The 24,842-nt window shown below is 28.1% G+C and overlaps 1 protein-coding gene across 10 annotated transcripts in view; it reads left to right on the forward strand.

Moving 5' to 3' along the window:
* Positions 1 to 24,842, forward strand: part of LOC116765445 (cAMP-specific 3',5'-cyclic phosphodiesterase) — a 225,138-nt gene that overhangs the window by 189,791 nt on the left and 10,505 nt on the right. For all 10 annotated transcript variants that reach the window (XM_061521860.1, XM_032654878.2, XM_032654875.2 and 7 more), the window contains 3 exons: positions 8,548 to 8,649; positions 12,582 to 12,646; positions 19,585 to 19,697. In XM_061521860.1, coding sequence (XP_061377844.1) covers positions 8,548 to 8,649; positions 12,582 to 12,646; positions 19,585 to 19,697 — 280 coding nt within the window. The remainder of the gene's footprint in view (positions 1 to 8,547; positions 8,650 to 12,581; positions 12,647 to 19,584; positions 19,698 to 24,842) is intronic.

Raw genomic sequence — 24,842 nt, forward strand, 5'->3', positions numbered from 1 at the left:
AAATATGTAACCTTTTTTTTAAGAACCAAAAAATATTTATAATGTATACAATGACATGCGAAAAGGATAATCTACATAACGAGCACTTAAATAAAAACCATTTGAATTATTTTAATACAGTAAACACATTAAAATATTTACTGCGATATACATATACGTATGCATAGAGTTATAATAAAAACGGCTTTATTCGATGTAAAAAAAATTAACTTCAATATAAATATAACATGAGAATTTTAATATAATAATATTGGAATACCGAATTTTGTACATTGATAAACTGAAAATTATTGAAATACTAAAGGTTGACCTTTACGAGGAGGAAACTGGAAAGATTATTGGATTTTTGGTTTCCTGTCATATTCAACCTACGCAATACAATTATCAATAGACAACGCATAGAATATATTTTGCCAGAGACTATTTTAGAAAGAACGTCCATAACAGTATTTTTTTTTCTTATCCTCAAAATAATTTCTGATTTATATCATTTGTATTGAATTAAAACTTAGGATAAAATATTAATGTTAGAGATGAGAAATGTTACCAGGTTAGGGCTATCGTTAACTAAAATAGTTTAAAACTGGCGCTGATAAAACTATCTAGAGAACACTTATGACGTGAAAGACGATTCGTGTCTGTAACTTAAGCATTTTCTAAGCGATACGATAATTTAATACTTACGGTTCCAATTTCAATAAAGGAGAATAATCTATTATCATCAAATATACGGTTTTTGAAGCGAAAAAGTCGAAAGGTTACTTGATGAAAACGTTATTTATTTGTTAATCTCTGAATGTGGGTATACTTTGTATGTACGACAAATATTTTACATGTTCTTTATTTTTAAACACAATTATATTTATATAGATCTTTTATTCCCTTTTAAATATCGTTTTTCTCTCTATAAGTCCAGTCCACAATTATTTATGCATATATATATATATATATATATATACAAATGCATCATTGTCTTTAACTATGTCTAGTACTGTAATATTTTCTCATGTGTCTCTTTAAAACTTATAAAATATAAAACAACAATATCTTTGATGAACACTTAAAGTCCCGTCTTGTAAATGAAATGCAAGTATAAACAGAGCCCTCATCTTAGTGATTTTAAATATTTACATCCTTAACGTTACCCAGCACAGTCTGGTGATCTCGAGAGACACTTAAAGAAACCTTTTGATGTCTTCAAAAACATTATAATATTAATTTAAAAGACTCGATTAAATCATTTAAAATAAATTTTATTCAGCATAATTATATACCATATCTAAAACTGAAATAGAAATGTTAAAATAAAATGTCATTTCATAATGCGAATTCATCGTAAATTTCTTTACTTCACAAATACATATATTCCCGGACGGGCTAAATAACGCGTGGGAATAAGTGAAAACACGTGCCGCTGCAAGGGTCAATGTATATAAATAAACTATTGTAAATGAGAAAGAACAGAAATGCTAATATCTAGTATGCTCAAACAATAAAATTATATGATCCATTTAAATTTACATTAACGTGTAATTACTCGGTTCTATAAAAACATACCTACATTTATTTACGTTGTATAGTAACAAAAGTCTTCCTATCGAAAACAACATTTCAATAAATCAGATATATAAAGGCTTAAAAAATAATTGAAATACAAGTGTATACAATCGACTGAAATAATATTATTGCAACATAATTTTATTTACGTTGTTATGTTTTTCGTGTTCATTTATGTTTTACAAAATGTTTTTGTTCTGAGTTTTCGGACGGATGCAAAATTCCTACAATGTTATATAGTTAAACTTTTCTTCTATTTAAAAAATGATATAGATTTCCCCGGGGACAACTTGTTCGGTTGGCCTGCGCTATCTTCAGCCAGGATTATTTATCAATGTCGGATAACCGTTTAAGCTGAAATATATTAAGGTTCAAAGGCGTTTCATAAATTCGTTAATTTTTTTCATTTAAAGTACTTAGTATATAGTTTACCTTAATAACTTTTAAAATAGAGTCTTTCATTCGTAAAGATGCTGAGTCTGACATCATAGTATAAAAACAATAAAATGTTAGCAATCATTAACGTTTACAGGCCATGATATTTGTGGTATGCGTTCGTTGCGTACAATGCATGTAAAAATATTTATGAACCGCATTTATTAATATACGTGTTTATTTTGTCATATTTTATTGCAAAAATTTGAATAAACGGAATCATTCAACATTCCGTCGGTCGTCCATGAGTTCGGTAAACAAATAATATAATTAAAAATTGTTTTTTAATATATGTCTTTTAAATTGTGTCAGTGTAAATAATATTTTTTTTATATCAAACGAAAGATAAAAATATATAGAGTGAACCTATTTCGTAATTGTTACTATGAAATAATCATTACAATATAGAATATCGTAACAGAATATGTTATCGGTAATCCTACATTTTGATATACTTTCTGATAAACAAAATATATATATACATTATGAAGCTATGGCGAACGTAAATAAAATTCAAGCCGGCTTTAAAATCGCCCACACGGCGTAACTGAGACGCATAATTAAATTCTTTATTAGAAGTATAATTTTTATAAGCATGTTCATCTTTTTTATGTTAATTTAATTAAGTTACACGAGGCAAAATAAACGGTTTCAGCTCGCCGCATTGCTGTGGAGGCGAGCATATTAAACATTGTTACAATGGTGTTACTTTTCTTTGCTAAAATGTATATCGCAGTATTCTAATAACTAAGTTGAAGTCAATGTGAGCCCCGCTGTGTAACACCTCATACTGCTAAAAGCACTTAGTACGACGGTTTACTATTTGCTCAACTTAGCAAGTAAACATTATATGAAAGCAAGTATGGATTATTACAATTATGAATATAAGCTTAAGTATTTTACGAACGTTATTTTATAGCAAAATTTATAGTATAAATGATATTTATATAGAGTAGAAAGTCGATGGTATTGTTGTAATAAGGTTTTACTGATCCGACAATTTTTAATATCTACATTATGCCTTGTACTGTATCATTGTGCAATAATTTCTAAATTTTAAAGTTAATGTTATTTAGCATTCATCTGGTTAGTGTTAATACTAAAAACTAGAAAGGGAATAAACATACGAACCATACCTAAAACCTGAGTTAATAAATTCTGGAAGCAAACATTTATTTCGCAATATATATTTTTTAAACTTTTCGTTTCATCAAAGGTTATACATTTAAAAATGATATTAACGAGAATCCAGAAATAAACCATTTTTAAAACGGCAACACTATATATTAATTTTAAAAATAATTAAATAGGTTCTGTACAATAAACGTATGTATGTAGGCATAAGTAATTTCAAAACATTTGGTGTTGTTTTTCTAAAACCTAATTAGAGTCTTGTTATGTAATATAAATCACAAATGTAAACGTTAAAACCTCACAGCCAAAGAGTTATGGGTAATATATAGAATTAATTAATAATTTTAATGAAGCCGTGTATAATGATACAGTCATCATAACGTATAAAATAACATCTAATGTATTATTTTGTGTATATTTAATTTTAAAATTTTACACGTCCGAAAAGATAAATTCGAATACCGAAATAAATAAACATATAAATAAATCCTGATCATTTTTAAAACATTAAAATACTTTGTGCAGTAGCAAAGAAATTGGCATAATTTTATACTACTTAAATTAATGAAATGTATTAATTTAAATAAAAAAAGGAACATATAAAACTTTTTACACAAAAAAAAAAGAAAGAATTCAAAACGTCAAGTTTATAATTAACATGACGTAAGACTATATCTGCATTTCAATCAATTTCAACAAGATATGTTCGAGTTCCCTGCATGTGATGATAATTTTGAATCGGAAATGGAATTGAGGTTCGTAATAGTTCTAGATGTAAGTAATAAATATTAATAGTTTCCTATGTAACTAATGGTATGTCTGCCGATTTCTTTTGGTGAGACGGGTTTTGAATTGTATCATAAATTTAAAGTGCAGTTAGCACTGAATATTATTGGGTCGATAGTAAACTCACGGTTGTTTAATGAAAACCTTCGGTTTCAAAACGGTGCATCCATAAAATTGTTTACCGGATTGATTGTGCGCAAATCAATAAGCAAACGTCATAACTTTGTAATGGGGTTTAATTGAATTTAACGCATTTGCACTTTGGCAACCTGCTGCGATATAAAATATTGGAATAGAAAAGTTGATTACAGTAGGTACTATTGCCGATTGCTTTTACGAAGGCTCAGAACGTTAAAATCTTTACATATATTTACAATAAAATAAATGGCCATAGTATAACTAGCTTAAAATAAAAGCCTGTTATCAGTTCATTAAAATTAACTTTATGGTATCATTAGTAACTAATTAATTGATTACAACATCTAACTCTCAATTAGTGTATATCGTCTTTGACATTTAAAATGGAAATATCGAGATCAGGTAACTTATAGGAACATTTGCATTTATTTTATTAGAGAGAACATATTGCTTGTCATTAGTTTGTACTAACATGCCTTATAGCATGTACACGCATGTACAAAACTCGTGACCGTCGATGTCTATATGAATTAAGGGCAATTAATTTTCTGCCTTATTTTAGTCTGTTGGTTCAATCATGAATTAATTGTTATAAACTTCAATACAATCTAACTACCCATGTTGAATAATTGCCAGGAATTGATAGAGTGACTGTCATCGATGGATCCCATTTAGTGTGGTCAAAACATCTTTAGTTCTTGCCACATAATTTTCAACCTTGTTTTTATTATAATACAGCTGTTTTCTTCAAATTTTTGGCTAAGATTTGCTTATTTATTCTCATAGAATAACATCTAACGAAAAATAATTTACTTAAATATGAATTCAACATGCATAAATATTCTTGTAATGTTTTCCGTATAGGAAAAATATGAATTATATATAAATATGTATTTCTTGTTTAAAATAATGAAAAATGTATGTTATATTAAAAACGTTATCGGAAAACATAAAAATGAAATAGGATATTATAATATTCGCGTAGTCTTATAAATAACACAAAAGGTTACTTATTGTGTGACTCTTTAAATTATTGCTAAGAATTTAAAAAATGCCTTCGACTGCCGGAGAATTTGCTTTAAAAAAAGATTTTTATCTATCCTATCTCTTTCAACGTTATAAAACACGATTTATCAAATAAATCTCACAGTTATATCTATAAATAATTTTGATATCACCGTAGATATGTTTCTAAGAAAAGTAAATTGAAAAACTTTCAATGAAAAGGGAATGTTTGAAGGTTGGAGATATTTTCTTGGAATATGTGATTCCTTAAAACATAAAGGCCAAATATTATATTAATATTAATATCTTGTTGAATTAAATGTTGACGAAACCATCGACCTTCGTCATTTACAATGTTTATTCAAGAAATAATCCCCTTATGTAAGAAAATTTAAATTTTGTAACATGAAGATTATTTCGCTGTACAATTTCTGTGATATTTTTCATTTTTATAATGGAATTAAATTTAAAAAAAAACTGTTAAAGTGAATGTTGCTTAAGAACGGTATGTGAAGAAATGCACGTAATAAAAATCGACAAATAATATGACGTACAAATATATGTAAAATATATAAACCGCAACCGCAACAAACCACTCCGCTTCATAATGATGAGCCCTTCAACAAAAATATACGCTACTCTCATTTATTTTCACATTCTTGATATTGACTGTAAAATTATAATATTTAAATATTATTTTTCATTGATTGGTATTTGTTATCGTCTAAATTGTTAGTTAAAGTGATTTTTTACAGCTACAATTATATATTTTTTGGCCATTTTTCGCACTAGCATATCTATACATATAAAGAAAGTTTTTTTAGTTACACTATTTATAACTCAAGAGCGGTTGTTGGAATATAATTGATAATTGTTGGGGAGATAGAACCGGGAGATGGACATAGGATATTTAATTCTATTGATCGAAAAAGAAAAAACTTAAAAAAATCCAGTATCTGGTTATTTATGGCCTGTAATAGAGTTCGCCCGGACAGTTATACATATATTACTTATTACGAAATTATCGAGGACGAAGTCGCGGGCAAAAAACTAGTTTAAGATAAAGTGGTAGCAGAATTTATATTTTTTTATTAAACGTCAATTAATTATCAAAACTTTACCTTGACTCTGACCAAGTATATTGAATGTTGATTTAACTTATTCCAAGTAAATTCTCTATTGTATACCATATAACATGTTGAGAGGTTACGCTAAATATGTCATAAATTATAACTTTGTATATGTTGAAGCCACACAGAATCCACAGAAGGCTTTACTATAATAAATCCAAATAAAAAATGTTGAGACGATATCGGATGTTCCCAAGGGTAGTTAGGAAAACAATACCTCACTTTGTTACTTTTACTAAGTGGATAACGGATTATCACCCACTTACTATTCCCCACTCGTTTAACGAGACATAAATAAATAAAATGTATGGTATTCATGAAACTGGAGTTACCGACCTAGTTTCATCTGATTTAATTTACCATTTGCTTAGGAATGTCGTCTTGTTTGTGTCATAAAAATATCATATTACGAAAACAGAGGCCAATTATGCCATGTCTTTTGAGTATTTACCCATGAATCAAGGAAGTATTACGTTTGGGCTCAAAATTGAGTTGGCTCTATAATGTACATAAACTTGTATGTATATATATGTATGTAGTAAAATAAGTATGTATGAATCCGACACGCGAAAAGAATTTTCTGAATATTAGAGAATGAGATAAAACACGTGAGATTGGATTACATAGAATAAATAATACAGACATATTTTAAAATGTTATTCATTGAACTAATCTATTTGTGTCGCTACTCGTGAGTTCATAATGATTTCATCACATCTTTAGCTGAGAGCCGTGAGCGACTGGGCATATCTCCAGACCTGTCCGCCAGCTCAAGCTATCATGTGATACCAATAAAACATCTTGCTGGTGTTCTTTACTAATTTATTAACTGGTACTTTATGGGTAACCGGATAAATACGTCATGATTTCATATAATAACGTAAACGTTTATATGTATATGCATATGTAAATGAAAAGGAAATATCAGTTTGAAACATCAAAATCGATTCGTACTTATGTAACGTACGCGATGTACTGAATAAAAAAAAATTACGTTCTGTTTCCGATTCCGACTGTGATTAAAAAAAAAACTTAAAATCAACGCAGTATAAAATCAAATTCTGAAAGTTTTAAATTGCTTTTGAAATACATAGTTAAAAATTTTAGTAAAACGTGTAATAGTTGCGAAATTCGGTTTATACCATCGTAGTGACGTTGTGAAGCCGCTTCTATCAAAGTTTCATAAAGTTCAGATGAACAAAATGTCATAAACCGAATGTTGTCTAGTTCAATACACGTAAAACGAAAAAAATAACACGCTGAACTAAAATGTCCTGTAAACTATTCTCTAATTATATACATTTTGAATGATTATTATTTTTTTACTTATTATTTCGTTACAGAATTATAATAAGTGTACTTGTAATGGAACTTAAGGTATTTTTAAGTTGTAACGTGTTAGGAAAAAGTCCACTTTCTATATATATGTGTGTATTATTTTCTAAAAAAAAAAAATGGCGACCCAAATTGTTATTTATACAACGTCAGAGTCTATCACGATATGAAAGTTTATGAATAGGTATTGTTTAGTTTGCATTTTGTTCGCTTGAGACTTTAGATTCATTTCTTTTTGAATATTGTGTGCTATTTGTCGTTACGCTTAACACATCTCTGAATAAAAAAGCATTCACGTTCTGACGTAAAGAACCTCATTAGTGATTGTAATGTACTTATTCATGCGATTTACTTATATTCTAAGTTTAATTTCCAACTATTTCAATTTCTTTGCTTCGATTTAATTTGTTTATCATTTCCCGCAGCATTGCGTATTCAATTTATACTATTAATCTTTTGACTGTTCTTGGCTCGAAGCGTTCATATAAACTATATCATAATACATGTTTTCTATTGGAGCAAAACGTTACCATTACGTTACGTTACCCCTGACAGTTCAATTATTCAATTATTATTTCCTACAATTATTGCCTTTGGAGTTGTTAAAGTAATTTTAAACATCCACATAGTATAACTAATATGTTACCAAAGTAGTTTTCCTATTTTGTATCTATTTTTGGTTAGCAAGTTGACCTCATAACATGCCTTAATAAAAATGCTCATTATGAAATGGCAAATTCCGATTTTTCTATTCCATTTCGTTTGAAGTCACCTGCGCTGAAATACCTTTCATTCATTCTCTTTAGAGACTAATATTATAAAGACTATCATTGTCGTTGGAAAATTATAGCATTATGTTAGAAAAATTTCAAAGGAGATCACTTTTCCATTAACTGTAATGTATAAATTTCATTGTGATAAACATTTCTTACTTAATATAATACATTATGTTCTAATAATAGCTCTATCCTCCTATGTTTTGCCTAATGTTTTTTATATTATTTAACAATTTTTTTTTTGTTCACAGTCATGGCGAAGACTTGATAGTGACTCCGTTCGCGCAGGTCTTAGCGAGCCTGCGCAGCGTCCGCAACAACTTCTTATGCCTCACCAATGTACCAGTTTCGAAGTAAGTAACTTTTGGGCTTCTATATTTTATTGAAACTTAGATCTTTTACACGCACAAGTTTGTAAACACACACATACACATAAAACAAGCACACATGCAAACGCATTTACTTCTCATTGAATACACCTTAAGTGAAATGAAAATATAGGTGCCATTTACTAAATATATTCAATGGTAAATATGAATATGTAATTGTTCAACATAAGCCAGTTTGTCGTCAGCTAAAGAAAAAATAATAATATCCATTTATTTGTCTGAATGCTTTGTAGGTATATGTATTAACACTTGTAAAAAAGTATTAAAAGTACACTGAATACTGTTGTTATTGCAAGATATCGGTAGAAACGTGATAATTAATTACTTAACTGCATAGTAATATTATATGTTTTTCCTTCATGATAACTACGTGATCTGAATTAATGTAGCCAGTGTAAACAAATGTCTATTCAATGCTGACGTCATTTGTCCAAAATTACCAATAAAAGTATTTAACCTTTTAAACCTACGTAATTGGTAAGGGAACATCCGTAGAATGCGATCTTTTATTCGTTTATTTATAGGATGGTAAATAAATAGAACCACCTAATCTAATGTTTTCTATTTGACTGACGAAGTATATCTTTTCATTTAGATCCTTCTTAAACAAATTAAGAAAAGTGTAAATATACCTTTCACCGAAAATTAGTAATAAATAGTTAATATCCAAGTAAGATACGGGATACGGTTATTTGTACAACAATACACACAGTAATAGAAAATTAATTACCATGTAAATAAATTGAAATAAATACAATCAATGTTTATATTCGCCGCCGACTAAAAATTATATCAGGACGAGTTTTTTGTACTTATTCAAAGGGTATCAAATTATAAAGGTCGTTTTTTGGCGTGCAACTGAAATTCTTCTTTGTCATAAACACGACAGGCCTGTGCCTTTCAAAATTTGGTTTTGTTTGATACAAAATAATCAAAAGAAAAAGCAACTTCACAATGAATAATGAATCTACATAGAACGTAACAAGAATGTTAAGATCTTAATGATATATTAATCAATCTATGTTACTTCCTATTAATAAAAGCAAATTTTTGTATGTTTATTTATAATTGAATAACTCCAAAATAAACCTCCAAACCTTCAACCCGCGAAATCACAGTCGGTGTCTAGTAAAAGAAATAATATTTTAAAAATTATAACATCTTTCTTATTACAAAACCATTTTAACTTATACGTCATTCTATTAAATTGATTCATTTTTTTCTATAATTTTTTGTTCTGATTGTTAAGAAACATTAATACATGTTTCAAGACTATTATGTTTTACTATAACAATAAAACAAGGATTAAACTTTATCGTCTTTGGAATATGGACCAAAAATATTATAGTTTTTCCAGTGTGATTTTAGGAGTAATCTATAGAGAAACAAGCTCTATAACCAGTTTTGGTTATATAAAATATAGCATGAGTCTGAGTGATACACTGAAACAACCAATATGAATTGCCAATACTGTCTCTTATACTACTTAATTCACTATAATTAACATGGTTGTAACATGTAACATGGTTAATAATCTACTCTTAATTTACAATTGCATAGTGATTTTATGATTTTTTTCAAAGTCTTACCTTAGAATTATTATTATCACGATAAGATAAGTGTACCGAATGCGTTATTTTAATCAGATATAACATTCCAAGTAACTCGTACGTTATTGAGTCATATATTTCTGAATAAAGTAATCTGTTACATACCAGTTCTGTCACGACTCCTCCACAATGCGTCATAGTCAATCACGTTGTGTATTTAAGCCATCATATGTGATTGGTTGCGTGACAATTCAACTTTTACTGATAGCTATTTAAACATTTCTATTAAAATTAATAAAAGCTTTTGTTACTAACATCTAATTTAGGAGAATATTTTCAGTTATAAATAGTTTTAAATTTATTTATATACGTAAATGTAACGTATGTTGTAAGGTAAGTTTGTATTACAAACGTTTTGTCTTACCTAAAACTTTATCTCCTCATCCTTTCGTCCAAGATTACTCTTTTTGGCTATACCTGTATAAATTACTTAGTAACTATAAACTTACTATTCTAATACACGTGTGTAATTATACTATTTACATCATACGTTGGAAGTGACAGTGAATAGCGTCGGTAACCTCGACATTTACGGACCACTTGTACGATTTAATTACCATGAAAAATATAACTAAAGTGTACAATAAAACAACTTTCTCTTACTCTCTATTCAGATTTGTTATTTTACCAGAATCTTCGTTCAACACAAACATACATGTATGTCAATTTAATGCTTTATGTTTCGATTATACAGTTTCCGATATAAAACTAAACAACCACTCGACCTAAATCTTCTCGGATATTGTTAGACCAAGCAATAAAGTATACTCGTATTCGTGAAAGAAATAGATCTGTGAATGGTGCTAGTAGTATTATGTTTCCAATTTCTCTCAATTCAATGCGGCACAAAGGCTAGCCACGTCGTTTGTGCGCCGGTAACCGAATTATAAATTTTGCTATGAGAATAACTTCAATATCAAAATTTTTTTTTTCTGTAAAGCGACTTCCTTCTGAAATTTCTTTAAAATGCCATCAAAAGTACGCAAACAGAAAGATTATATGTCAAAGAGCTTTTGCCTTAACGATACCAAACAAAATTATTTTAAAAGAAATGTATGCAAGAAAGGTATTTTACTTTGCCTTAACGTATTAATATGAAATAAGCAGGCAGAAACGTTTTAATGATGCAAGGTAAACAATTACTTAAAATATTTAAATGTCGGACTCCAAGTATTGTTTATTGAATAATATGCTTCATTTCTTTGGCAATGTCATTGTATTACCTATTAAATATATATTACCAAATAGATTCCGTTTGAAGGATGATTGAAGGTTGAAGAATAGATCTCCAGTCATGTATATTTATTTTAATACAATCGTTAACTGGAGTCAAGTATTATACAAAACAGGTCAATTGTTGTAGTAATTCCTTCCCAACAATTTCTATTAATAAGGATTCCCGATGAATAAAGAGAAATTTAAATTTGATTTAAATTCTGAATATACTTTTTATCTTTACTTAGAAACACCTTAAATTCATGAAAGCGTTGTCCAAATTTCGTTATACTTGCTTCAGTAGCTTTAGATCCAATTTGTTCAGTCAGTCAATCAATATCTACCTAATAAAGTTTGACATTTCTTTATCTTAGGAACAAGTTGTATTCGAGATTTCTCCTCAGTACCTTGAAGTTTTGCGGCGTAAAGTATTCCAGCATAAAGTTACATACAACATATCAAACAAATTCGTTTGTAATTTTTGTAGGATTCGAAATGAAACTCAATAAAAACGTTTGCAAAATTCATATAAATAACACTTTCTGAAAACACTGATTCTGAGACTAAGAACATTGTTGTGAATCACAATTGAGTTAAAGGGAAAAATTACAGCTCATGTAAAAATTTCTCTATCATCGTTGTATCTAATGCGCCCATCAATACGTTCCTCAGTTCTTATTTACTTTAAGTCCGTTTCAGGTATAACCTTCTTATTGAATCCATACTAAGAAATACGTCGTCAAAGAGAATGGCCGTTACAAAGCAAACATTTTTATGAAAGAGTAGGATCAAATGAAAATAATTTTTGTAAACAAATCATTTAATCCCAGATATACTTATTTTGTTTACGAAAATAAAGGATATTCTGTCATTTTGTTAACAGCAAAAATTTTATTTCTTTTTTAAAATTATTATATTTATATGTTGTAGGTGTAATCTCTTGTTGATGTTTAAAAAAAATAGTTTTTAGTTAATTATAAATAATTTAGGGAACCCTTTTATTATTAAGAATTTATTTGGGATTCAGCCTGTGTTTAAACTTTTATGGACTATATTTTTTATTAATTTCAGATCACGTAGATCATCAGGTGCGGCAACAGCTGTCACTCCACAGCCAAAGAATTTCAATCCAGGAGGTAAGAGTGACGTTCTGGACGTTTTGCGTGGGATCTCAATTCTTTTGTTGGATTTGTATATCGTCCGTATTTTTACAACATACCCAAGCTACCAACCATCATATTAAGTTTACGTGAAAATCGTTCAAGTAAAATTCTCATAATAATACATATACCTACTTTAATCCTTATTAAGTTTTATGGTAAATAGATTTTTTATTTAAATCGCACCTCTTTTTAGAAAATTTTTTAGGGAAACATCTAAATTTGAAAATTTTAATATAAAAATGGACGATATACTTATTAAAAAATGTTACTTTTAGTGAGAGAGGATTTGAGAACTCATTTAACGCAAAAATAACTGAAACGACCAATTTAAAGTATACATTTAAAAGATCTTATAATATTTCACCTTTATCTGAAAAATTATCTCATTAATTTTCTCATTTATTTCTTATAAATGTTGGTTCTTTTGTATTAAATTTAAAATTGTATATGTAGGTACTATTTGCTTTATTTCCTACTTTCAGATGTTAGCGTTTCAATTATCTTGTAATTTGCATATGTTATATACATGTTAAAGCGAAAAATTATCAACATTTAAAGTTTTGTTTTGCTAACCAAAAAAAATATATACTCGTACACTAAAATGTGATTTTTTATACTTTTGTTTAATCGTGATATATATATTAACTTAGTTAATGAAAAAAATTTAACTTGTCAAAGTAAGTGAATTGGATCTGACAGGTCTATCGGAACTTGTTACATTTGTTTTGATTGGATTTCGGTATCCAGAAATTGTTGTAACAAATTTATATGAACTTTGACTTACTAACTTTATGTTATATGTCGTTGGCATTAGGATAAATTTACCTGTCCATAGATATTCATTTAAATGGCCATATTTTATCAGGTGTTAGATAGAAAGGTCTGATATCAAATATTCTAGGATCACTTAATAGTACCAACACATAAGTAAGCGACATATTTAAATAGTCAAACAATATATTTTAGTAATATTTTATTCTCATAAATAACGTATTTTGATAACATATAATAAATCAATGGACGGATCTCTTTATTAAAATATCCAAACAAAATTGATTCAAAGAAAGAATGTTGTAATATGTAGTGAGCTAAAAATACTACCTCGTATTAAATAAAGCGTAATTAGTATTGAATATTACATCAGTTTGAGACCATTGTATGAGTTAATAGTTTTTGTTATACAACATAATGTATACATATATGCTTGATTTAAATAATTTCTCAATTACAAGCATTACTTAATAGTGTCATTTTAATAACATGTTTAAGTATAGGTACATATAAAAATTTTGAAAACAAAAATTTATACATTTTGCTCACGCTTCCATTAAAGAAAATGTAATTATTAATATTAATTGGTTTACTGTATGACTTCTATTCTGTTCTATAATTGAATGGTTCCGTTTTTTAAAAGGTACGTACGTAATTGAATGGCCGGCTTAACTAGTTGACGGCAATACATGCATATTTATGAATAGCACCGAGCTTTCGATAAATAAACGAGAAAAACCTTTTTTTTAATATTCTCCCACCCGTTTTGAGAGGCAAGATTATTGATTGGAACCAATTTTTATTCTTCATTTATCTTTTTTAAATATACTCTGTGTGAGATAGTTGTAAAATATTATGTGTATAGTTATAATATGCGATTTCTTGGTTACATACACCATTTTATTTATGACAGATAAACGCAGCATCCCCTCTGTTTGTGTCTGTCTCAAAATCAATAACAGACGGTAGGAAATCCTTTTGATGGTCGTTTTCCCTTTACAAAGCTTTCCATAGTATCGTTTTCTTGTAGTGGTTTGTATTTTAAACGCAACTAGGTAATAATAAAAACAAATAAGAAATAAACCAAGATTTAATTGTTTCGTTACTTTTTAATACTGTATGAGAAGTTTGTAAAAAAATAATAAAGGAACATTTGAATTAAATTACCGTAATGTTGATTGGTGTCCTAGCATGAAAGTCTTCTTAATAATACAGAGTAACATTTTAGTTTATAACACATTAAATATTAGTTAGGTAACTGTAAAATTTATAATGATTTTAAATAGTTAACTTAATAAATAGTGTAATTTTGTTCATGAAAAATACATTCTTTTTTTGAATTTTATACCTTCGGGTGATTTTGGGACGATTTACAAATATAGTGTGAAGAAGGATATGAAGATAATTTTTAAACAAGAAGTACACGAAAGACATTTCATATTTTATCAGTTAGATAACTCAATATCAACAATAGTAGTCATATTAATATTGATATTGAAATAAAATTTATAAGATTAAACAAATTGATAAACACATTTTAATTATTATATACATACACTTTCAGCACAGGCCTAACGATATCGAAAATATACAAACTAAGAGAAGAACTTCAAATATTTAGAAATATTGGTATCCTAAGTCCCGTTGTATATGAATAATATGGTATGTATATATTATGTAGAAAATTTTGAACAGAGGTAAATAGAAACTCGAAAGTAACACATTACCTTTGCAAGAAACTCCGGCAAAAGCTTGTAGACATGTCATGTGAGTAATTGGATGGTGCCTAGATGTCGCTAGTTGTAACATTTGGTCTCCATTTAGGTAATTGTTTTAAAAACTATCTTGATTTTTTTCCTTTTTTCTTCTTAATATTCGTATTCGATTCGTACACACAATTACTATATATATATAAATTTGTTTAATATTTTAAAGATAAATAATTGGAATTTAAAAATAAGTAGTCAATTATCAATTTAAGTAGTCTGATACTTATTTATAATCCGTATTAGGTCTTTATTTATAGAAAAGATATAAGTAAAAATATGTATTATAAATATAAATATTTAATAAATTTCCTCATCAAAATTTAAGGCTAGACAAAAAGAAGTGACTAAAATATTTTTTTTTTATAAAAGATAAATGAGATTTCATAATCTAACCAAACGTTTTATAAATAGAATCATATATATATATATAACATATCTCTATCAATGGAGAGGCAGTTCACTAACAAGTACATCAAACAAAAGCTATAGAAATTGAAAGCCTTGTTTCAAATAGAGCTGGAAATATTTTAAAAAATCGTGACTCTATGATTGCCGTGTAGAATTAACAAGTCATGAAAACGACACTCGATATCACGTCCAATGTGGCATACACCCTTATAACTAATGTCTTTATATATATTTTAACTCACATAGAACAAAAGTGTGCGATTATTATTATTTTTTTTAAGTGAAAGGTGTTTGATTCAGGTAAGAGTAATAATATTCAAAGATAATGTAAAAAAAGACGAATATTTTAACGCCTTTGCCTTTAATATTGGTATATATTATCAAAATTTCATTCTGATTCGCATAAAATTTACACTTTCGTCATTTGTCAATTTCTATATCTTTAATATATATCTATATATTGACGTTAAGGACAGTTTTCTGTTAAATTATTATATAAAACATCTTCGATTGAACTTAGACTGGCACAAACAAAACTCTTTTACGGCTTGGTTAAGATCCCTATAGAGAAACACGAAAGGAACAAAGCATGGTTGCATTATTATATTAAACTTTGCATATAAATGCAGAGTTTTAAGCTAAATCAATATTGTTAGCTCAACACGTTTCTAGTTAAATATAAGAGAAATATTTTTTTTAATATATGAAAAAGTTTTATATTAAATGGTGATAATGACGTCTTATGAAAATTCTGTTGATAAGGAACTGCAATTACTTCTTAAATACATCTTAACAAATTTCGAACACAAAGCAATGCTATCATTTAGGACTCGGCTCGCGACACTCTCTAATGAGTTGTTCGCATCCGATTGAGGACACTGAATGTCATTGGTGTGTTCCAGGGAAGTTGGAAGTGGTATTTAGGCCATTGCAAAGCTACAAATACCTGTACGTCATTATTTAACGTCGAGAGTAATTTAAAAGAGAAAGAAACACAAATGTTATAAATTCGTTTATGATTTAGTTATATATTTAAACATTACTTATTTGAAATGGTGTATTAAGAGTTGTTTTTAAATAAAACAAACTGATATCCTATATCTAGCACGACTATATGTATGTATGAGCAATACAAGAGTTTTGAAAAAAATTGACTAAGCTACCACTTACGTATCGCTTCTGGAAAATCAAAAAGGAAAAATTAAGAAATACAATTTTTATAAAACTATTTGCTATTGGTTCATTCAGGCAAGATTTCGTCAAAACACTGGGATCTAGTTCCAAATTAGTTTTATCCTATAAAACTGACCGTTATATCTCTTCAGAATGAAGGTAAAATCAACTGGGAAACGTTAGTTAAAACTTGTTTATTCTAACAACGATTAAGCTGTAAATGCAGTAATTGGATATGGCACCTTTGTTTTTATTTTTAAATTATCAGATATCCTTCGGGTATATTATGTAGTACTGGGCGTGAGATTAATTAAGACAACCTATTTTATCTGCTCTAGATGTTTTGTATCGAGGCTACGAGTGACGATAATATCTTTTGTTTTTTTCTTCATCGTTTATGACTTAATGCCAACACTAAAATCTCTTTAATTTAATAGCGGTTTGCGTGTAGAATATAAAATTTGTATGTTTTTAGAACAATGGCTAATATTTTAATACTGTAATAGTAAGAAAGTGATTTAAAACTTGAACTTTAGAAACGAGTATTTATATTTTACATTTTTAATAATTGAAAATAAGACACGTTTCTTTACCAAAATAAATAATCGACATAATGAATATTGCAAAGTATAAAAAATATGTATTATTAAAATAATAAAACATTTAATTTTAAAAAACATTCTTCATCATTTAATTATTATTAATGATAAAAATATGAAAACAAACGAACGATTAGGACAATAACAAAGACAAAAGTCAATAACATGAAGATTTTGCTCTTGTCAGACATATTACATAAGGAACAGTAAGTAAACAAGAAATAAATTTATGTCCAAGGTTCATATTATTGGTATCTTCTCAATGGTTCTTTGAACTCACAATGGGGTACTTAACTGTTAATATTCTTCAAATTTGCACGTGTGTTCTCTCAAAGCGAAACGTCACAGATCGCATATCTCGACTGAACCAAATGATCTCTATATATTTACTTACAATAAGGTCAAAACTCAAGTAAGTTGTGACGTACCTATCACGGCCTACACGCATGCTCGTTGGAAACAGTTTATCTAAAGGTCGCCTTATCAGGACCTTTGTATGCATCTTTGTCAGACATCGATTATTTTTGCGAGAAAGGCTAAATTTGTTTCCGGAACTCCAGAAGGCTAGAACTGATAACATAGATATAGAATGTAAACACATTTACTATTTGGTAGAGCCAAAGTGATAATTATATACTGATAATATAATTTGTTTCACAACAAAAGTATGATCATTTAAATTGTTATATATTATGGAAATATTTATAATTAAAATTACATAAATTGAACACTCTCGATTTAACTTGTTTTCAGAAAAATAAAACATATCATGATAGTCTGTGATAGACGTTTTATTTCATTCAAATCGTTTATAGTCTAAGATTTTGTGAAAAGTGTACACTATGTTTATAATGAATCAAAGTCATTGACACGGAAAACGATTTAAACCATAAAAAATAATTACTAATAAATAATACCGTTAAATTTTTATCTAATAAGGAAAAAGCGTATGACAAATATAATTAATTTTCTAGATGCTTTGTTTATAAGTATAAAAAATAGCACCGCATTTATTTTAATTGCAATTCTTTTCTTCGAGTTATGTGAAGGTAGGTAGTTATATTATTTGTACTAAGGATACTATAGTTTTATTAATCGCTAATTGTTTAGAGCAGAATTTTGATGCTCTTGAAAGTGGGAATTCCTTACAGTTATAATATAATCCAATAATGATAATTGTCAATAAAATTGGGTTTTCGCTTGAAGATATTTTTGTAAGCAAGTATTTACAAAAAGACCAACTTTATTTTCGTTAAAATAAACTTGGACATACATTTTGCGAAACCTCTATAGCTTATTTAACTCGATTTTACTCTTAGTCAATTTGCCGCCTAATGTTTTAAAGTTTTTCATTCATAAATCGCCGGTGATATGAATAAATCTTCTGGTTTATGATTGAGTTTATGACTATTAGTCTTAAGCAATATCATAATAGCTAAAATATAGTTGTATATATCAATACAAGTCAAAGCGAGACTAACTCTACTAATTCTATGAAGTCGAAAGTTGAAACTAGAAATGTGTGTCACTTATATTCGAGCAGTGGTGTATATTTGTCCGTCACGCAAAACTGTCACACTGATCTTGATAAAATATTGTATGTTCTTAATAAAAAATATAAAATAACGCATTATCTATTTTTGTCCCAAGAAAATGTTAGATCCGTTATGTAGTCGCGAGTAAAAATTAACGTAATCGTAAATTGAATTTAACCAAAATAAACTTGGAAACACAAACGTAAATATGAAATAGCTTTGAATTACTACAGATCGTATTACGCATATCGTGATAAAGTTTTACCATCTAAACTGTTTAGAACATCTGATAAATAGACATCCGGAGTAATTGCTTTGAATTAGTTTCTACATAGTTTAACTAAATTTTATGTAATAGAGGTTTAGATCGGAAAGTTATGCTAGCGATAGCTAATTTTATCGTTTACTTGCAAGCAGCTGCTATTCATATATTTTTGATATTATCTCGTATGTATTTTGCAATTATATAATAGTCTTAATGATATAACGTTAAGAATATATATAAATTACTTCCATAAAAACAGAATTATCTTAAACGACGTCGTATTTTATCATTGTTATTCGTACGAAAACCTGAACTTTTAACTAAGCTCATATCAATATAAATACGCCAGTACGGCTAAAGAACTATTGTTATATTATTAATATTGTTCCAGATGAAGCATATATGAAGCTAGCTTTAGAAACCGTCGAAGAGCTGGACTGGTGCTTGGACCAGCTCGAGACGATTCAAACACATCGCTCCGTCTCCGACATGGCTTCGCTCAAGGTAATATAATTTACTGACGCAACTTTACATGACCATATCGTTAAATCATTTTTCATATTACGGTTTTTCCAGAACGACGTGAAATAAACGACATATGTTGTGTCCATAATACATGTTGTATTTATATTTTGATTGCTCTTGTCTGTCATTGAAAGCAAAAACTGAATGCGAATATGTAACGGTAGTTCATCTTATTCCTCGCTTATTAAAGATAGTAAAAGTAATTTCAAATTAAATGAGCGCACAATCATATGTCATTATTATGTACAAAACAAAAAATATATATAAAATATAAATATATATATATATATATATATATATACACATAGCTAGATGCATGATTTCCCCAGTGTGAGTTCATTTTCTTTACATGATATAAGTATTTACTAACGAGCACGTCACAAAATCTGAGATGATAATGTGTACATACTCTTAACAGTGATCTCTGTCAAAATCTGGTGATCTATTATATAATTCTTAGAAGGAGATCTCATGGATCATAACGCATGATTGAAGCCTTCTACATACTACTACTACCACTGTTTTATACAGTAGTTGTACACAAATCACTTAAACTTAACATGGTGAAGTACCAAAATATGTATGATAGAATTTAAAAAAAGTCAAATTTTCATAACTTTTCAATATTTGATACAACAGCTGTGAGAAACCGTAACAAATCTCAAAGAAACATCAATTATAACGTTGATTGATGGTTTTATATCAGTGCTAATTAAGATAATTCAAAGGTTTAAATTTCATCAAAAATCCATAGTATAAAATATTTTCATTCAATAAATATATCTGAATGAGTTTAATGTTTTAAATTTATACCTATAATATCATGTTTATACGCTAAAATTTAATTATATAAAGAAAACGATACTGGGGATTGTCTAGCGTCTGATAGTCTACTTAATCCGTCAGCGCCCGAGGGGACTGCGGAGACAAATAAATTTATTTATACCAACATAAAAAAAAAAACAAACCAATAAGTTGGAACTGCTTAGTATTCGTATGATAAAGAGGATGTTTTGAAGAGAAGCACATCATCAAAGAGACTTTATTTTATATATATTTGAAAGAAGACAAAAATAAGGAACAACAATGAATATGTGATTACGTGATCAACGGTCGGTATATTTTTGATGATTTATTAGATTTTATGAATAAATATAATGATCGTAAATCTATTTAGTTGATAATGAAATGCGAGTACACGAGGGATCGGCGAAGCGACTGAGTGACAGTTGTTATATTTTGGTAATTGTGCAAATGTTAAGCAAACATTTTTGTACATGAAAATCTTACGATGTCATAACACATGCTACATTGAAATAAGACTAAATTAATGTTGTTGACATTAGTGATTTGTTAAATAGATAACGGAAAAAAAATTCAATCTTATATAATGTAGGACACTCATCTCCCTCAGCCTTAATGACGATTAATTTCTAACACAAATCTAAAGACTTCATTGTCCTTATCTCAAATGAAATCAACAACACTTTTAATTTAAAAAAAAATATTATAAATAAAAAAATAGTCTTGTCTATTTATTTAATTAAATGAAATGAATCATTTATTTACAATATCATATTTAATTTGTTACGTAAAACACGTTGCATACAGGATATGTATAATCAATTAGAAGTATTAATTACGACTTAGCAGATCCGTCATAGTATAAAATGGAACGTCAGTCTCGCCTCGATACTCTGTGTATTTAATTTTCTAAATTAGAATATAGTTGTTAACAAGTACCTCTGATTGATGCTTATTGATCTGTCGACTCTCGTCTATGGAAGCTTATCAAAGAGAATTTAATTGATGAAAATTTGTTTGTAGATTCTCTTCTTTACGAAAACAAGGTTTATCTCACATTACTCATTGTCTTGTATGTGATTGTAATAAACATATTTACTCTCACGTATTTTTGTTTATACATTCGTTTATGATTATATTTTCATTTAATACTAATTAGCGATACATAAATTTTTTCTTAGTTAAAATAAATATTAACATCATGGTGTTATGTAGTTATAAAATAATGAAAAAAGCGTAGTATCTGAAAAACTTAGTTTCATTAAAATGAGTACTAGGGAAAAATTTTAAATTCAATAAAAGAACAACTCTGCTAATATCTCTTGTTACCGAATAAATGTTTAAGACAAACAACATCACAAAGAAATATGTTACTTTCATTTTGCAATCGTGATACGGCTTGTTTGACTTATATTAACAAAGGAATCTTCAGTTCACCTAGTTTGAATTGTTTCAATGCTTGTACAAATATTGATGTCATATATTATAATACCTCGGTTAAGGCTTTGTTGTTGCACAAAATATAACACGACCCACTTTCTGTCATTGTCACATATTTCAAGAAAGTGTTAATACATCGCAAATGCATATAACCGATAAGGGATATCGCAGAATGACTCAAAATTATTAATGATACATAATTAGGTTCATTTTTGATAAATAAGGAATTGTATGGCTTAATTGTATAATTTTTAAATTACGGATTTAAATTTCCAAACGCAATATATGAACCTTTAAATCGTTCAAGAACGTGAATAAAACAGAAAAACAAATAGTAGGTACTAGGAAAAAAAGAGAAAAACGATCTTCACTCGTAATGTTGTTATTAATGTGAATTTTTAAAAATGTAATGAATCGTAGCCTTTCGTAATTAAACTCTGATAAATAGAATCGGCAATCCATACAAAGTTCATTATAACAATAGATTCGTTAGCAAATAAGATTTCCTGGATTGTTGTCATGGAGAAATTATAATGATAAATGATTCCGATATTCTATCTATCGGATATGGATACACGCAGTACTTATTCAAGCGCGTAGTACATTGCCGTAATTATGATAAGAATACAATAAATATTATTTGATTTATGTCCATCTTTGGCATTCTATTGGTATAAATATATTTTGTTTAACATTTTACTCACAGTTAAAAGAATTTATTTCACAGATTTCACATAGTTCAAAAACTTCAAAGCGTATTTAGTATATAAAGGTCTTGTATTGCAAGTGTTGAACGACATCAAAATTTCAATCCCTAGATGAGAAACCGTTTGTATCTTTAGATTCGTGTAAATAAATAAATAAATGAGACAGTAGTTCTGTAATGACAGGAGGTCTGTACTCTACGATACAATTGACCTCAATTCTAAACTTAGAAGGACCATTTATTATGGATCTCTAACAACAGTTGCATGACGTACATTCATTATATTGATGACATTTCCACCCTCGTCATAACATGAATCTATAGACAAAATTGTAAGACATATTTTTAATACTTCTCAAGTTCCTGAAATGTGCAAAATTTTATGAAAGTTTAGTTCTATAGATGTTATTTTGACGATAATATTTCTCTTATATTTTTTTTTTATATTATATTTATTCTTTATATAGACTTCAGTTTATAAATTTAATAATATAAAATGAAATACGCCTAAATGTTAGAGACTTTAAATGTATAACCTTATAATCTTTCAAGAAAATTAGTATTGCTTTTACAGTTGCTATATACATATATGTATATTTTTTTAATATTTTAAAAATCTGAAAAGTTTAATGCTATAAATACTTTTTTTAAATCTCAATTACGATTAAAATATTGACAATAAATTTCTTTATATAATAAAAATGTAATAATGTATTTGTTTACGTAGATAATATAAATGTACCATTTGCATACAAAATAACATCGGAATATTTTACTCTTATTTAGTAAATGGATGAAGGTCCAATGTCGTTGAGTGCGCTCCGTAAGTCACGTACGCCCTCAGATACTATGAAGGCGGCGCCCGCCTTACAATAACATTTATACTGGGATCTGATATATATTAACGGACTCTCAGCAGGAATTTAATTTCACCGATGTTATAAATATAATTGTTAATTATAGATTATCTAGTGCAAGTGTGGGATGGTTACATTTAACAGATTATTCACGCTCGTATTATTTGTCAGTATAACGAAAGTAAAACGCTTATGTTCTCAGAAGCTCGCTTATATTAGTATCTTTATGTCTCTCACTCGGTTCGTATATAAAGTTATTTTCTTTACTTAAAAGTAAAAATAAATAATATATATTTTAACCGTCCTCCTACCTATAAGTACAAAAAAAAAAACATCTCCTTTTGCAAATTATAATAATTTATTTCAGTTTAGATATTCATCCAATTGCTTTATGTTTAACATAATATGAAAGTAAAAAGAATCTATAAAATTGAAAATAAAATTAAGATGAGAGAAAATTCCCCTCATCACAGTGATAGCTGGAATTATGACGTTGCTAAATATATAAACAATACATTCTCGCTATAGTCATTTTCTGAGAATTCATTTGAGCCTTGTCTCGCTTCATAAAATTTCCGAGATATGATTTTAAGATAATTCCTAACCAAGCTTTGCGGAAGATCGAACGGTCACGTCTACAGGAAAATCAGTTGGATATTAAAATATTAATAAAAAAAGGTATACTCCCAGACTTTTTACTGTAACTATTAGACATCATTCTGACTAATGGCGAGTTTCAATGATTCATGTTTCATTTAAATAATGACGAAATTATTTGATTAAGAATACAAAAACTTTGTGACGTCTTTACTGACGTTGGAGCCAAAAACTTTTGACGTCATTATGATTAATATTTTAAAAGAAATCAATAGCTGACGGTAGGTTTAATGTCCGTCAGACCTTTGTTCTGAATTCCAACAAGCAATATTTCCTTTAATACGTAACGACGTAAGAAGATATTTCGTAATATCTAACTGGAATCAATATCAACTCGTATATATGCATGTATATTATAATAAATTTCTCATTCAACCTCCAAGGTGAGAATGATCGCAGATCGTTTATTAGAAAGGGAACTGTTGTGTATCCCTGTAACAGGACTTGGAATAACAAACGTGGATATCACATTAATATTTTTGTCAATGTTTATAATAATTTCATTTAATAAATAAATATATTTTTCTATCGATTTGCTACTGAAAATTATCTTTAAATCTATAAAAGTAATAATCTTATTTATCTAATGTCTTCGTGAACACATTTAAATGATAACGAAAAATGTATGCCTCATATATACGGCAAAGTAAATTCAATATG

The sequence above is a fragment of the Danaus plexippus genome, chromosome 11 (genome assembly GCF_018135715.1).
Source record: "Danaus plexippus chromosome 11, MEX_DaPlex, whole genome shotgun sequence".
In the NCBI taxonomy this organism is placed as follows: domain Eukaryota; kingdom Metazoa; phylum Arthropoda; class Insecta; order Lepidoptera; family Nymphalidae; genus Danaus; species Danaus plexippus.